The following is a 15,924-nucleotide window of genomic DNA, read 5'->3' as shown; positions in this document are numbered from 1 at the left end:
ATCCCCATGGCACAATTGCCATGACACAGAGCAATAATCCCACAGCACCACCTTCTGGAATCGGCCATCCAGGTAGGAGCGGAACCACTGTAGTGCAGTGCCTCCAACTCCCAATTAATTAGAGATGTCACCCAATTTTTTAAAAACATAGTTGATTGATGTATAAGTTGTAGTTGATTAATCAATTAAGGGTGCAATCCTATGCATGTTTAGACAGAGAAAAGGCCTACAACTCCCAGCATTCCCTGGGGAATGCTGGGAGTTGTAGGCCTTTTCTCTGTCTAAGCATGCATAGGATTGTGCCCTTAATCTCTACATATCTGCATGGGGGGAAAGCAATTATTTAAAAGAAAAAACCAAACTTTGATTTTTTAAAATTAGAAATATACAAAACTGAACATGAAGAGAATACATCAGGTTGCACATTATACTGAAAATTTGTATTCCAATGGTTTACAAATAATCTTTTGTTTTTAGAAGATGTAGGTGTGTTCCAGCAACCATAACCAAAGACACATTCCAACTTCTCTTCCCCACAGGAGGGAATGCCTCCTGTGATCGCTACTTGCCACCTACAGATTTTATAGGTACTTATATTAAAAATAATTTAAGGTGCACTCTTATGCATGTTTAGACAGAAAAAAAGTCCTACAACTCCCAGCATGCCCTGGCCACCATGGCTGGCTGGGGAATGCTGGGAGTTGTAGGACTTTCTTAAGGCCCCAAACATCTACTCAGCAATAAGCCCCACTGAGTTAAATGGGACTTATACCCAGGTAAATGAACATAGGATTGCAGCCCTACTAGTAATTATGGGTATCGGTATGTGGAATGTGAGAACAGATAGATGGGCAAAAGAACATCTTCTTTCCAGTTTCCCACCTCTTGACCTGTGGTTAGTATATAATCTCCTAAGTGAAAAATACAAAGGGGTGACATCATAATTAGCTTGAGCTTCCCATTGGCTACTGCTGCTGCTGCTGTTGTTAATCAACAAAGGAACTGGATGGTCGGCTGCTGCTAAGATCCTTTCCCATTCTCTTCCCAAGTTCCCATCAGGCAGCAGTAACTGTGCCTGTGCAGGTGTGAATTGACACCTGCAAGACCTTAGAACTGTGCCCACCATGCAGCCAGGACAGTTTCTCCTTGGACAATAAGGTACGCCTGGTCCTGTCTTTAGGGGGGGGGGGGATTTAGAGCAACCATTGTTCCCCAACCTGGTGCCCTCCAGATGTTTTAGACTACAATCCCCAGCATTCCTGACTATTGGCCATCCTGGCTGGGGCTGATGGGAGATGAAGCCAAAACATCTGGAGGGCACCAGGTTGGGGAAGGTTGAATGAGTCCCTTTGTGAGAGGAAGGAACCTGGTAGCAGGGCTGTGTTACTGCCCATAAGCAGTGAACGTTGTTTTATGTTAGCATAACGATTAGGTCTTTTGCTTCCCTTGGTTGGCACTTGATCCTGTTCTTTAGTACAGGCAGGCAGAGGCAAAGGTGGCCTGCATAGTTCTGATCCTCCCTGACAGGTCTTTTTATATGAGTTGACATAGAGACTTATTCCAGTTAGAATCATATACTCATTTCTAAACTCTAAAGCAGCCTTCCCCAGCCGGACACCCTCCAGATGTGTTGGACTACTGAGGCATTAAGGATGATGTGAGCTGTAGTCCAACACATCTGGAGGGTGCCAGGCTGGTGAAGGCTGCTCTAGACTGAGCTTTTCACTTCACCTGCTCACAGCCCACGGCTATGAGATTTTCTGAAAGACAAAATATAGCCTTCCCCAACTTGGTGCCCTTAGTTGTTTTGGATTACAGCTCCCAGCATTCCTGACCATTGCCCAGGCTACTGGGGCTGATGGGAACTGAGGTCCCAAACATCCAAAATGGATGACTGGGGGTGGCCAGAAGTCTGAATTAAGAAACGGTGACAGGGCTACAGGGTAGGGCAGATAAGCGAGGCTGAGTAAGTTACTCAGACCATATGTTGGAACCTGCAACAGGCAGAAGTGAAGAGGAACATATTTCTGAACAGATCAAGAAGATAATCCAAAGAGACAGAAAGCCGGAATGGTACACAAAGGCCTAGGAGGCAAAGGGTAGGTTGAAACCAGAAGAATGATCTGGCTGCTCTGTGCTTAAGTTGGCTTGAAGAGGGGCCTAACTGGATTTCTCTTACCATGAAGGATGGACTGTTTTCACATATCCAAGAACTGACTTATTCGTTGTCAACATACTTGTCAGAAGCAGTTCCTGGGGATGGCTGCTACCTGAACTGGAATAGATTAATTTCACACTAGCACAAAAGCTCTGCAGAGTTACTGCCATTTTAGTACATATTGAACTCTGTGAAAGTAAGAACACCTGGGTAATAAGGCCAGAGAACAAAAGACAACTAGAGCTGACAGACTGATTTTTTTTTTTTTTATGTTTGCAGTTTTGCAGTCACCCGTGGTTTGTATACAGACACTTTGGGTTTATCTTGGGTGCCAAAAATGCCAAAATGCAGGTCCATTTTCCCCACATCTCTATTTGGCTTGGAATTTGGGTGATGTTAATCTATCTAGCATAAGTTTTCTTCCATATGCCATAGGATCAACTGTCTACACCACTTGCCTTTTGCCACTCCGCATGGGGTTGCTCAGCCTGGTGAATGGCCATGATCACCTCTAACCACAGTTGAGAATCCAGAGATTTTGACTGAACACCCAGAGACAACACCCAGCACCTGGCTGCTTTTACTGTGTTTACATCCTCCCTGGTTCTGCAGAAAGCATCAATTCACCATGGTGGAGTACTATGAAGCACTGGGCCTTCCCCAAAATGCTTCCTTAGATGACATTAAAAAAGCGTAAGTGCCTCTTGGCCATGTCTAGCCTTATACCTGTGTTATTATCATTCTTCTTCCTGAAAGAGATGCTGCCCTCCAAGGCTCTTAGCCAAGATTGGAGGTGTGAGAAGCAGCAGGGTACTTGTTTAATGAACTTTTTCTTATTGCTAATTTTGGTACCAAGGAAGGAACAGTTGGTTGGGCTCTAACAATCTTTATTCTGAAAAACAGTCATCCAGTAGGATTGCAATTAGCCAATTAAAAAACTTTTGATCAACTAAAAAACACACATTAAAAAAACACATTAAAAATGCATGTACTTTTAAAAACTGCAGATAGGTCACAGCCCACCCCACTCAGCTGCATCTCCCTTTGGGGATGTTGGGGACTGGTGGAGAGAGGCAGGGTTGGGAAAGCCAGCTTCTCCCTGCTTCCTTCCATGGGTGGAGGTCTGGATCCAACCCTATAAAAGTGGCATACAAATTCCAACATAACAATTCACGTTATGTTCTTACATTCTTATTCAGCTTTAGGATTTCAGCACAAACAGTGGTGTAGTGGAGCCCGGGCTCCCACGGATGCAGCCCCGGCACTTTTTGATTAGTTGACACTGACCCTTGCTAACCTGCCACACCCACCCCCCTCTGAATTCCTGGTTCCCCTCAAGTTTAGCTGCAATCCTCAGAGTAGCTGGGGGAAATTTAATTTTAGCAGCAGCAATATATTGCTCCCTGTTGAAATGCAAAGTATTTTGGGGTGGCCTGGTCTTGAATGGGCAATTAAGACCCATTAGCTTTACAGAAGATCTGCTCCTGGTGGAGGTGAAAAGAGCTGGAAATGGTTTGTGGATATGAATCAACACAGCTGCCTGCATTTTTGGACTCTCCTTGGGGATGTGACTATGGGGATGGTCATGATAACCACCTGCACTTCAAAACTTACTACTACGCCACTGAGCATAAAAATATTTAGTGGCAGAGAGTAAAACAGCATACAGAAATACATAGCATCACTAAAAATATACAACAGATTTAAAGTGAATTTGATTCCAAAGTGCACAATTTAAGATTGAAAGGCCCATGAGTATAAAAGGTCTTTGTCTGGCACTGAAAAGAGCACAACGAAGGCACTTCAAATTGATCCTGAAAATGAATAAATAACTATAGAGCAGTAGTCATCAACCTTTTCGCACCTAGGAGCCACCTTTAGCCCAAACATGCACTTGGAGAGCCACCTCTCAATTTTTTTCCATTATATATTTGCACAGTGGTAGTGCTGTTAGGCCAGTCTGCAACCTGCCAGTTGAAGACCAACACTACAGAGTACCTTATGTAACAGTTCATCCAGCCTTGAATGAAATGTTGATTGTGACTGGGTTCACACAACATGCTAACCCATGATGGTTTATTTTCCCGAACAACCCACCATGGGTTAGTGTGATGCATGAACCCAGCCTGTGTCTAAGCAGAACCTTTTCTGCTAGAACCCAGTCTTCCAAACAGTGTCTTGCTGTGGTGTGAAAGAGAGCTGTTGCTCTTAACATCTGAAAGAACTTCTTTCAATGTGTGCCATGAATGTTCATTTAGTGTACCTAAGACCACAAGCCAGATGCCGCTCAGCCATACAACAGCTTCCCTGACGTCTCCACCTATCTGCATAGCAGATGCAAGAAACAGTAGCCCATGCATGTGAGATGCGGGTCCTCAAGGAGAAAGAGCAAGGAAGACATGGGGCTTTGCCATTGTCAAGGTTCCCCTTATGACCTGGACCCCCCTGAGCAACCCCTTAAGGATCTCTTGACTCCTTAAGAGTCCCACCTTCCTTCCTTTAAATTTCCCCTTCCCAGTAACATGCGGTTTAGGCTGTAGATCTGGGGTGACTGACAGTCTATACACAGGGTTTAACCACAACAGTTTACTAGCAGATTTAAAGCAACAAATTACAACTAATTTTACACAACAGAGCTGAGTGATTAAAAGAAAAGAAAATTTGCAAAGCACAAGTTCCTTTACCTTAGCTGTCCTTAGACTTTTCTAGGCCGCTTCTTCCTCTCACTCTTCAGATTTTACTCTCGCTTCAGGCTCTGGCTGTCTCTGCTCTTACTGGCTCTCTCGCTCTCTTTATACCCTCCTCCCTCAAAACTGAAAGTACTGTTTCAAACCTGAAGAAATGAAACTTAACCGGACAAATGAAACTGACAACCGGAGAAATGAAACTACTCTCAGGGTTACCCCTCCCAATAGAAAACTCCAGGTATCTAAACCTGACTCTTTCCCCCTTTGCCTCTGTAGGCCTCAAACCTTCACATCCATACTGTATCTTTTTCTCCAGAAGCAGGGCCTGGCTTTCCATGAAACAATGTGAGGCAATTGTTTCAGCCAGCAGATTTCAGAAAGCATGCCATTCTTCCTGCCTTTATCTCTGTGTCAATTTCTTTTGAAGTGCTCCACTCCATGCCTTGGAGGGCACAGGATTTTGATCTTTTTGCTTCTGGTGCAGAAGCGTCTGGAGGCACTGCTGCCAGCACTATAGCAGCTTTAAAAACATATGCTTCTTAGATCTGAGCATGGTCTATCCCCCTGCAAATGCCACGATGATAACAACAACAACAACAACAACAATAATACATTAAATAGCTGGCATTTTGCTGCCCTTTTATTATGCTCCAAAATCTACTGCTTGGAAAGAGGCTGCTTCACCCTTCCTTATAATAGGGCTGGCCTCATAAGTCCTTCCACCCAGTCCTGAGAGATTCGTTGAGGGCAGGTTGGGGACTTTGCTCCTAGAAGAAGCAGAGAGTAAAGTTACTGGTCAGGAGCAGGAGGCTGCCCACTTCCTTGTCCTGGAACCAGTAAAAGACAAAAGGCAGCTATACATACAGCTGTGATGGTTAAAAACTGCTACTCTAGCAGCTTCATGGTAGACACTGGTTACAGGGATGCTAACGTATCATTCATTGTGTTTTGGGGGACCACAAAGGTACAGGAAGAAGGCTCTCAAGTGGCACCCAGATAAAAACCCAGAGAACAAGCAATATGCGGAGCAGAGATTCAAGGAGATTGCAGAAGCTTATGAAGTACTTTCCGACAGTAAGTATTCAACATCTCTACCCCCCTCCCTGCCCTCTCATGGCTTCCCTGCCCCTTGTTGCATTTCTTAATGCTTTCCCCTTCCTCCTCCCCCTCCCCGCTTTCCAGAGCTGAACAAATTACATGTTTCTTATGTTGTTGTTCAGTCATTCAGTCATGTCCGACTCCTCGTGACCCCATGGACCATAGCACGCCAGGCCTTCCTGTCCTGCGCTCTCTCCCGGAGTGTGCTCAAGTCCATATTCATTGCATCGGTGATGCTATCTAGCCATCTCATCCTCTGCTGTCCCCTTCTCCTTTTGCCTTCAATCTTTCCCAGCATCAGGGTCTTTTCCAGGGAGTTTTCTCTTCGCATTTGGTGGCCAAAATATTTGAGCTTCAGCTTCAGTATCTGTCCTTCCAATGAGCAGTCAGGGTTGATTTTCTTTCGGATGGACTGATTTGACCTCCTTGCAGTCCAGGGGACTTGTAGGAATCTTCTCCAGCACCACAGTTCGAAAGCATCGATTCTTCGGCGCTCAGCCTTCCTTATAGTCCAGCTGTCACAGCCATACGTTACTACTGGGAAAACCATAGCTTTGATTATGCAGACCTTTGTCGGCAAGGTGATTCTTACTATGCTGTCTAGGTTGGCCATAGCTTTCCTCCCAAGGAGCAAGCGTCTTTTAATTTCATGGCTACAGTCACCGTCTGCAGTGATCTTGGAGCCCAAGAAAATAAAATCTGCCACTGCTTCCACTTCTTCCCCTTCTATATGCCAGGAAGTGATGGGGCCAGATGCCATGATCTTCGTTTTGTTAATGTTGAGTTTCAAACCAGCTTTTGCACTATGTGCTAAAACAAGGGTTGAGGTTTTGCTTAAAAAATCATCACTCCGGGCAAATTCATTTGATGATGCACTTCCTTGATGTAATTTTAGGAACTGTACAAATATTCAAAATAATGAAAGGGGCAGGGTGGCAAAACACAGTGGCACAACATCACACCTACTTGTGAATAGGTGCAGCGGTTTGTGGTTTGGAAGATGAGGAATCTTTTCCCATGCAATATCTGCCTGAGTGTTACCAGACACGTTGACTGGCAGTGTTTCCTTTAAAGAAATACTCATTTTCTGCTAGAGAAATCTGGAAGATAGGTGCTGATAAGGGACAGACCTTAAGATGGAGTGCAGACTGTCCGAGGCATTTGCGGTACATTCTGGCACCCGCCACGTGAACAATGCAGACAGAACCTTTGTGAACTGCAGGCCTTTCTTAACTCATCCCTCTTTGGCACATTTAGGCAGGCCCTGAATGCCACACGGCAGAACACATGTAATCACAGCAAATTAGACACTCGTGTGATTTTCACGCATGGCACTGCAGACATTCTAAACATGTTTTTGTTGTTGCTTTCCCTACCCGTGCGAAGGAAAAATATTCATGTGTGAAGTGTCTGACTTTCAGCTCTTTCCCACATGGTAGGTGAGCAGTGACCATCGTAGCTTCTTTCTTGGCCCCTCTTAGTCCTGGCACATACCTTCTCTGCGTGTGTGAGGTTGATGGTAACACACTCCACCATTTTTCTCGACTCTTGTTATCTCTTGTTCTTTTCAGGAGAGCTGGCACCAGCCACCTGTACCCCAGAGACTGTCATTCATTCACCAAGGCCCTGATCCTTGCACTGAACCTGCTAGGCTGAGACTGAAATCCTCTGAACTCAGATGGCTGGTGTCTATCTCACTCTACTAAATATAGGGATGGATGAATCTGTCAAGTCTGCTTCTGCACAGTTTTTTATTTCTCCTACATTAAGTTCATTCTCTCCCGTTTCTGTATCAGTTTGTGAATTTGTGTTTTTTTTTTAAGTTTGCATGAAAATCTGTAATATTTTCATGTGCATCCACATCGTTTACGTGCTTTTCCAAATATACTCATTTTTGTACACACTCTTCTAAATATATACTTTATTGCCAGCAGTTTTCCTCTCATATTATGCAGTTTTGTGTGTATATTCCCTGAATATATAAATGTATGTGCACATTTTTAAATTTGCAAACTGCATTGCAAAATTTGGGAAAGTGAGAATATCGCTGTTTCACAGTGTTCCAGTTCAGACATAGGTTCGGGCAGTGTGAATTTGATAAGTTTGCATTAAAATACAAACCCGATGAATTTCTCACCCACCCCTAGCTGACGGTGTCACTGGCCAGTATCATTCATTGTCCTGCACTTGGTCTGTCATGACTATTTCTATGGCTCCTATCCATTTTCAAGTTTCCGAACATCTTCCACAGTTGGGATTGGAGGAGCACTGGCAAAAGCAATTGCCCCGAACAGTCAGTGGTTTCCACTTCCAAGTGATACACAGGACAAAGTGTTGTAAAGTAGCAACAACAGAACTGCTTCTGAGAACTGATAGAGGGCTGGTTAAGTTCTTACTTTTTCTCCATTTCAGAGGGCAAACGTGATGTCTATGACTGCTATGGTAAGGATGGACTCATGGGAAGAGGTAAGCGACAGCCCATATAAAACTTTCCCCTAAGTCACAACTGCATAAGACAGTGACCTGGTTCACACAACACGGCAACCAACAGTGGGTAGTCAGCCTTGTTTGTTTCAGAGTGGCTTGTTGTGATGTCTGAACCCAGCATGGTGGCTTCGGTGTGGTTTGTTAACCATGCACAAGCCATCCTGAGAACCCATGGCTTGTTGTTGGGTTGTTTGGGCTGGCTTGTTTTCAGAGTGGCTCATTGTGATGTTCGAATCTGGCATGATGGCTTGTGCATAGCTAGTGCTAAAAGGCTACAGAGTGTCTTAGAAGAGCGGCAGAAAACCTGACCACTCTGCTTGCTGCCTTGCAATCTTGCTAGCCATATGTTAGGCTGGCAACACCTGCATCCCCATTTCCCATTCACATTTGCGATCAATGCTTGTTCTGCATGAACAGGAGAATTGCGCAAATCAAACAGCAGTGGACCATGAAATGTGGCAAATTTTCCCCCAAAGTGAAAAAGGTTAAAAAGTGCAAATCCCCCTAAAATCTGTGTTTTCATGCTTTAACGTATGGGTGTGTGTGCGTATTTTGGGTCTCTGGGTTTTCCCCACCCCTGTTTTTGTATGACTAAATTTACATTCAATTCCAGAAAGTTAAAAAAAAAAAAAAAGACACCTGACAATCTGCAAAACACAGATGGAATGGATTTAATAAGTGTTACTCTTAAAAAAAAAAAAAAGTGTGCTGCAAGGGACACTGGGATACACACCAGAAACAAGTGGGGGGACCAAGTGGGAAATAAACCATGGCAAACTAAGGAACACCTGATCATCTGATGGGAGCAACATGGGTTAGCGATGGATTAAACAAGCCAGCATGGTTTGTTTTCAGGGTGGCTTATTGTGATGTGCAAACCTCCCCAATAAGACTCAAGCTGCACATTTAACAGAGTTCTGTTTTTCTTCCTCCATGTTTTTTTTTAACCCTTAAGCAGCCTGGGATAGATTGCACCTGAGGTAAAGAAGGCCACATGCAGAGAAGCTATAAACCTTTTCCCACTTGGTTCTTTTCCAGCTCAAAAACTGCCCTCCCCAAGCTACTTTTTCGACCAAGGAGGTGGAGTGGGGGATCCCTGTATCATTCTTGTATCTTTCTCTCTAATAGAAAGATTTGCTTGGGGAGGGTAATTTTGAGCTGGTAAATGACAGGAGGGGAAAGGGTTAAGCAGCCTCTTTCTAGCTTCCATTCTTCCCAGAGTGCTTTGAGGGTTGTTTTTAAAAAGTGGAGAAAATAGAATTTCACTAAACATGTAGTTTAAGCCTGGGACTCTCTGAGTGTGGCCTGACAAGCAGACCTGTAGCTAAGACCTTGCTGGAAGGCAGGGAGAACAAGACTGTATTTTTTTTAAAAAACACCGTCTCTTTCAGAAGAGCAGAGGCAGGCAGAGGAGTTGCGGGGTCTCTTTGGGCAATCACAAGGTGGCTATAAGTTCCCACTTATATTTGGCCTCATGGGTAGTACAATGAATTCCAGAATATATTAAGTGCAAAGTAGGGGCTGGCAACCTGGCTCCCTCCAGAATGCTTTGGACTACAACACCAATAATTTCTGTCCACTGGCCATGTTGGCTGAGGATGATGGGAATTGTACTCCAAAATATCTGGAGAGCATCAGGTTGCTTACCCCTGGTGTAAAGTATAAGTGAGTTATTTCCAAACACCTGCAGCTTCAGTACCTGGGACAAATGTCAAATAATTGCAATGGAAAGATTGGCCAGTTTCTGTGAACATTACAATTTACTTTAGATGACGATGAGCAAATCTGCACAGGATGGTACTAGATCCATCTGTGGATTTACAATTCGCTATTTCTCCCAGAATGACACCATACCTTTCTAGGACGACAGAGCATACATATTTAGGAAGTGGTTTTGAGTTCTATTGGCTTCAGTGGGAGAATTAAGCATACACTTAGCTCTGTCCTGCTGAAATCAACAGGACTTAACAGTGTTTAAGGCTGGCTGGATTGCACCTTTAGTTTGAGTTACTTTACATTAAACTGACCCATTTGTACTTGCCCATGCGGGAGCTGATTAGTCAAGGTTCAAAGGACTGTTTGCACACAGCAATGCCTTGTTAAAAAACCCCCACTCTTTTGTGCTTTTATATTCTGGCTCCAGAGTACCTTGCTGTGAAAAAGGAAAGGGGTTCCTGTTTCAATAGTTTCCACGCCTTGTGTCCCACCCACTGACCCCCTCTTCATATATACCCTGAATGCTTGCCTTTGAAATGTCTTTGTTCATTTTAACTTCTTTCAGGTAGGCCTGGGGGATCCTCTAGGACCAATGTTAGCCCCGAATATATGTTCCATTTCCGCAGTGCCCATGATGTCTTCAGGGACTTCTTTGGGGGGCGGGACCCTTTCTTTGGTAAGTGAAAATCCCTTTTAAGATTTGACAGAACCCCCCAGCCCTCTGGTCTAATCCTTTGTCCATCAACTCACATAAACTATCCAGCCTGCCGCATGTGACAAGCAAAGAGGAAGAGCTCTGTAGAGCACTTCTCTCCAGACGACTCAAGCAAGAAAGCCAAGTCACACACTGTAGGAACAGGCAAGGTTTCCTCAGCATCTACAGCCATCTCAGCTTGACTCCCTAAATGCAAATAATCAGCATGAGCACCACTAAATTTTGCTGGGTGTACATTAAAAGCTATGGGGTGTTTCCAGATGAGGCTTTTATAGCACTGTTGCCCCACCTCATTCACAAAATATTTACTGAGGCGGGGGAGGGGGTCCAGCCATCATTGTTTTCCACTCAAATCTCTCCCGTGCTTTCCCACTGCTTCTTCTGCCCCTTTTTCTTAGTGCAAAAAATCTGTTAAGGAAAGGACTGTTGTGCAATGCCTTGTGGCTGGTAGTGCTAGGAGCCCTCTGTCTGGAAGTACCCTTGGTCCGAATCGATCAAACAGGAAAATCATCAGGGTTTCTTAGGGCTAAACCAACCCTGGCTTGGGAAATGTCAAGTGTGGGTCTAATAGCAACTTGGTGTGAATGGGAGTGTGTGTGAGAGAGATTTACACTGGGGAAAGGGCATGGGAGGAAAGAGTTAAACAAGAACTGATCCTAATTGTGGATTTCTCCCAGACCAACAGCATCTCTAGTCCAGAATCCCATTTCAGGGCTTTTCTATACGCTGTTAATCCCCTGCATCCACTTTTGGTTTCGTTGCAGAATTTAGATCTGAGCACTACACGAATAGCATTTCCTTTCCTGCTTTTCCTCTACATAATCTCTTGGTGGCACTGTGGTGTAGGAGAATAGTGCAAGTACAGAAGAGGAAACCATGCTTTCTTTCCCCAGACAGAAATAATGCCCCATTTTCCCTGCTCGAGAAAATGTGTGGAAAGTGCTGTTTACAAACAGAAGTGAAACTGGAGCGTCACGTGCCTAAGGAACCCGTAAACAACCTAGAGTAGGGAATGACAAGCACACAGCAAATGCCTCATGTAGAAAAGGTCTCAGACAGCTTTCCACAGTGGGAAGCCCTGGGGCCGCAAAATGTCTTGGGAAGGAAGGGATTCCGCTCTCAAACCATGTTCAACTCTCTTAGGAAATGATGGTCTGCCTCCAACTTCATTTTCTGAAATCAAGAAACCTCAAGGGTTCTCTGTGCCCCTTGGCTCGCATCCCCAGTCCCCGAGGCCCGAGTTAACCATCTGGTTTTTTTCAGGAGAGCCAATGGCTTTCAGTACTTGTGCCGGTGGAGGAAAAGGGTTCCGTTTCTACTCTTCATCAAGTAACTTCATCAATGGCAAAGAAATCACTACCAAAAGGTGAGGTGAGGGTGGACCAGTAGCAGCTAGAGCCATGATTTGCACCAGTTAAGCAAATGGCATGGCTTACGTAGGGTATCCATCTTATTTCTGGAGAAGATATGAGCTGGATTACCTCTCCTTCCTATGTGCACAAGACCTCCCCTAGCAAAATACCTTTCACAGCTATGGGTATATTCAAATACTGACCGACATCTTCCATTTCAGAGCTTTGCTTTCAAGCCTGGTTGACTCTTTTCCACCTACATCAGGGGCGTTGAACCTCTTTCAGCCCGAGGGCCAACTCCCATTCTGGAGAAGCACTTGGGGCCACATTCCAGTGGTGGGTGGGGCTGGGCAAAACGGGCAGGGCCAAAGTCAAAAGGGGTGGGGCCAGAAATACCCAAAATGACCAGCCTATTTTAGGTGAAAGCTCTTGCTTCAGGAGAGGCATTTCAACCTTTTAGAACAGGAGAAGATGCACAAAAGCTGGAGAACCACCAAATGATTGGTGGTTGGAGAAAAGGGTGTGGCTACCTGGGGAACCCTAGAGGGCTGGATCTGGCCTCCTGACCTGAGGTTCTGCACCCTGATCTACATTCTGTACCCAGGCAGGTGGAAATCTACCATTGGTGGTTCTCCCATTGGCAGTAGCTAGCAGAAAGGCCCCAAACAGGGCTTTTCAGGGGTGGGGGTGGGATGAGGAGGAACGAGCTTTGTCTTGGATGGATCCAAAGCTGCTCTAATCCCCCAGATGGGCCTGATTTGGGCCTGTCACCTGTGCAGCCCCCTCTGCATGGCTCTCAAGGAGGGGGTGTTGTGAATGCACAAAGATGCTCACGCACATCTTCTTGAGATGCAGCAACAAACCATGGGTTCTCTCTGCTCCACTCTGCTCCTCCCTGGCTCCTCTCAGGATTGCTCTGCTGGAGTGAAACCAGCTCCCTCTCCCGCGGAGGTTACATTCTTTCCGCAAGCCCTTGGGACAGTATAGGCAGGTGGTCCAAATGGTATTTGATTAACCCGAAGAAGTTTGGTCTGCTGGCTGTGCAACGATAACAGTCTTTTCTCTTTCCCAGAATTGTTGAGGATGGAGAGGAGCGAGTGGAAGTTGAAGAGGACGGGGAGCTTAAATCTGTTCTTGTTAATGGTAAGGAGCTGAAACCTGAAGTGTTTTGATCCAGCAGGCTCAAAAGAATGAAAGAATCTGCACTCTCAACCCAATCCATTTTGTGACAGATTTGGGGTGAGGGTGGGTTTCTTTGAGGGATTTGGGGTGGGAATGTTACTCCTTGACATGAAGGGTTCAGGACCCCAAAGGGAGACCTCATAACCCAGTGGCTCCTGCTTCAAAGCCTTCTTGCACAAAGATCTTTCACTGAGCCAGTTGGGTCTCACCTGCTTGGGACTCAGTGCCCACAGGGCTTGCTCCCGCAAACGTAAGTTGTCTCCTGAAATTTGGAGAGCTTGCCTTGGCTACAAAGGTGAAAGACCCTGGAAAGCGGTAGCCGGAGTAGACAGGGGCAGGTGCCTCCCTCGTCGACTGCTAGCGGCATCCCTGGGCTGGAAGGACCAATGATCTGACTCTCCATCCAAGTGTCAGGATAAGACCAAAGACTGTATTTTTGTTCCTAAAGGATGACATGTGGTGGCCAGAATAATAGCGGGGACCAGAAGGTCTGGACACCAATTCTGTCTGACTTGTACTGGCTGCATGTATGTTTCTGAGCCCAATTCAAGGTGCTGGTTTTACCCTTTAAGGCCTCAGGACCCCAGTACCTGATGGAGTGCCTCTCCCAGTATGAACCTGCCCATATACTACAGTCATCATCTGAGGCCCTCCTCCAAGTGCCTCCTCCAAGGGAGGCTTGGAGGATGGCAACAAGGGAGAGGGCTTTCTCAGTGGTGGCCCCCCAATTCTGGAATGCTCTCCCCACTGAAGTCTACCTGGCACCAACGTCATCATCTTTCTGGTGCCAGGTGAAGACTTTCATCTACTCCCAGGCATGTGACAGCATATGATAAGGTGCGTGTGTGTTGTTTTTTTTTTAACAGGTCCTGGGATTTTAATAGACAATTATGTAAAATTGTCTTATATGCTTGTATGTAGATGGTTTTATATGATGTTACTATAATGTATTTTAGTTATTTGAATCTTTGTAAACCTCCTGAAGAGCTTTGGCAGTTGGGTGGTATAGAAATGTAATGAATGTAATGGAATTGTCACGAGTGCTAACGCAAGAGGCCTCCTCCTCCTTCTCCCCCTCCCCTTGCAGGTGTGCCTTTGGACAGAGCGTGCCTTAGGGAAGCAGGGGGCCACTGTGTTCGTGGGGAGCCCACCAGGTACAGGTCTGCCCCACAGTTCAGTTACCATGACGACTGTGACTCTGATCCCGTCCGTGAGGTGCATCCTGTGAGGCACGTGTGTCCTGTCAGAAACGACAGGGGCTACACAGCAGGGGAGGAGTCTCCCGCGGAGGACAATGACTCCCCCACAGACAGCGAGTTCCAGACTGAGGACGACGAATCCCATACTGACGAGTTCTAGCAGCACGCTGCGTATGAATAAAGCCCCAGATATTGGCGGCAAGTCAGAAGGGACGTGTGGCATGCCTGATACAAATTCCGTGAAGACACCGATGAGAAGAGTCAACAGCCAGGAGAGACGAAGTGGACCCTGGGTGGAACTAGGCACCTGTGGGCTGTGGAGAGGCTGGCTACCAAGAAGAATGTCATCTCAAGAAGGAGAAGGAGGAGAACCTCAAATGATGAATGAAACCCCTTGGACAAAGAAAACAGTCCCTTGCCAAAGGGAACCAGATCACTCTCACAAGTAACAAATCAACTCCACTATGGCTGAAGAAGGCTCTCAGGCAAAAACATGTCCTCTAATTTTACTTGCTTACCAATATAGTGAGAACTGAAAATTATGGGATCCTTTAGGAAGGAGGCTAGCAAAGGGCAATGGGCTGTTTAATAAAGGTTGGGAACAGTGATGTTGGCTTCAGTATTCTTATTTAATCAGTTGTAGAGACTTGTCTCCTTCAAGGCAAAGCATGCACTGGTCAAGATTTCTCTGACTCTGAGATCTACTGCAGTTGGATGGGGCTGCCTGAAAGATGCAACATATCATTCATAGATCTGACTCTTCCAATGGCAAAGCTGAAGGTGTTCAATTAGAGTCATATTCATCACCTGTTAAACATTTATTTACAATTTGAGCTGATGGACCACCTTCAGCTCCTGTGATGTTGGACCAGTCACATCATGCTTCCCACAGTGGCCATATGGGTGTCCCAAATTAATTAGCCATAGAAATTAAGATAATTATAACTTAGGACATGAAGCAAAGTATTGCACATTGCTCTCCAGAGATGGTGAGCATGTAGGATAAGGCTATCAATGGCTACTAGTCATGATGGCTATATATTAACTCCCGTATCAGAGGAAGCAGTATGCCCCTCAATATCAGGTGCTGGGCAGCATGAGCAGGAGGGTGCCATTATACTCATGTTGTGCTTGTGGGCTTCCCAGGGGCATCTGGTTGGGTAGCTGCATTAACAAACCATGGTTTGTTAACCATGAACAACCAGCGAAGAGAACCCATGGTTGTTGGGTTTGTGGTTAATAAACAATGGTTTGTTAGCACAGCTAGGTTCACACAACACAACAATGCACATTTCAACAACCATCCACAGTTCAACAACAATCCACATTC

General features: G+C 45.5%; 1 protein-coding gene across 3 annotated transcripts; it reads left to right on the top strand.

The window, feature by feature from the left end:
- The first annotated feature begins 2,593 nt into the window (after positions 1-2,593).
- On the top strand, positions 2,594-15,201 carry LOC146358196 (dnaJ homolog subfamily B member 6-like). 3 transcript variants are annotated; one of them, XM_084805142.1, is made up of 7 exons: positions 2,594-2,851; positions 5,810-5,919; positions 8,356-8,409; positions 10,712-10,822; positions 12,125-12,227; positions 13,286-13,356; positions 14,483-15,201. In XM_084805142.1, exons 1-7 carry the CDS (start codon positions 2,787-2,789, stop codon positions 14,752-14,754), a joined length of 786 nt encoding a protein of 261 aa, XP_084661268.1. In that variant the 5' UTR covers positions 2,594-2,786; the 3' UTR covers positions 14,755-15,201. The 3 variants fall into 3 exon arrangements, with proteins under 3 accessions (XP_084661268.1, XP_084661258.1, XP_084661277.1); XM_084805132.1 differs by lacking the exon at positions 2,594-2,851 and adding an exon at positions 4,980-5,083; XM_084805151.1 differs by lacking the exon at positions 2,594-2,851 and adding an exon at positions 5,328-5,738 and having other exon boundaries at positions 5,854-5,919.
- Positions 15,202-15,924: the final 723 nt, after the last annotated feature.

This window comes from Heloderma suspectum, chromosome 1 (assembly GCF_057233095.1).
Source record: "Heloderma suspectum isolate Gila_16-S chromosome 1, 16-S_ref, whole genome shotgun sequence".
Classification (NCBI taxonomy): Eukaryota; Metazoa; Chordata; class Lepidosauria; order Squamata; family Helodermatidae; genus Heloderma; species Heloderma suspectum.
This window is presented reverse-complemented; position numbering and strand designations above follow the sequence as displayed.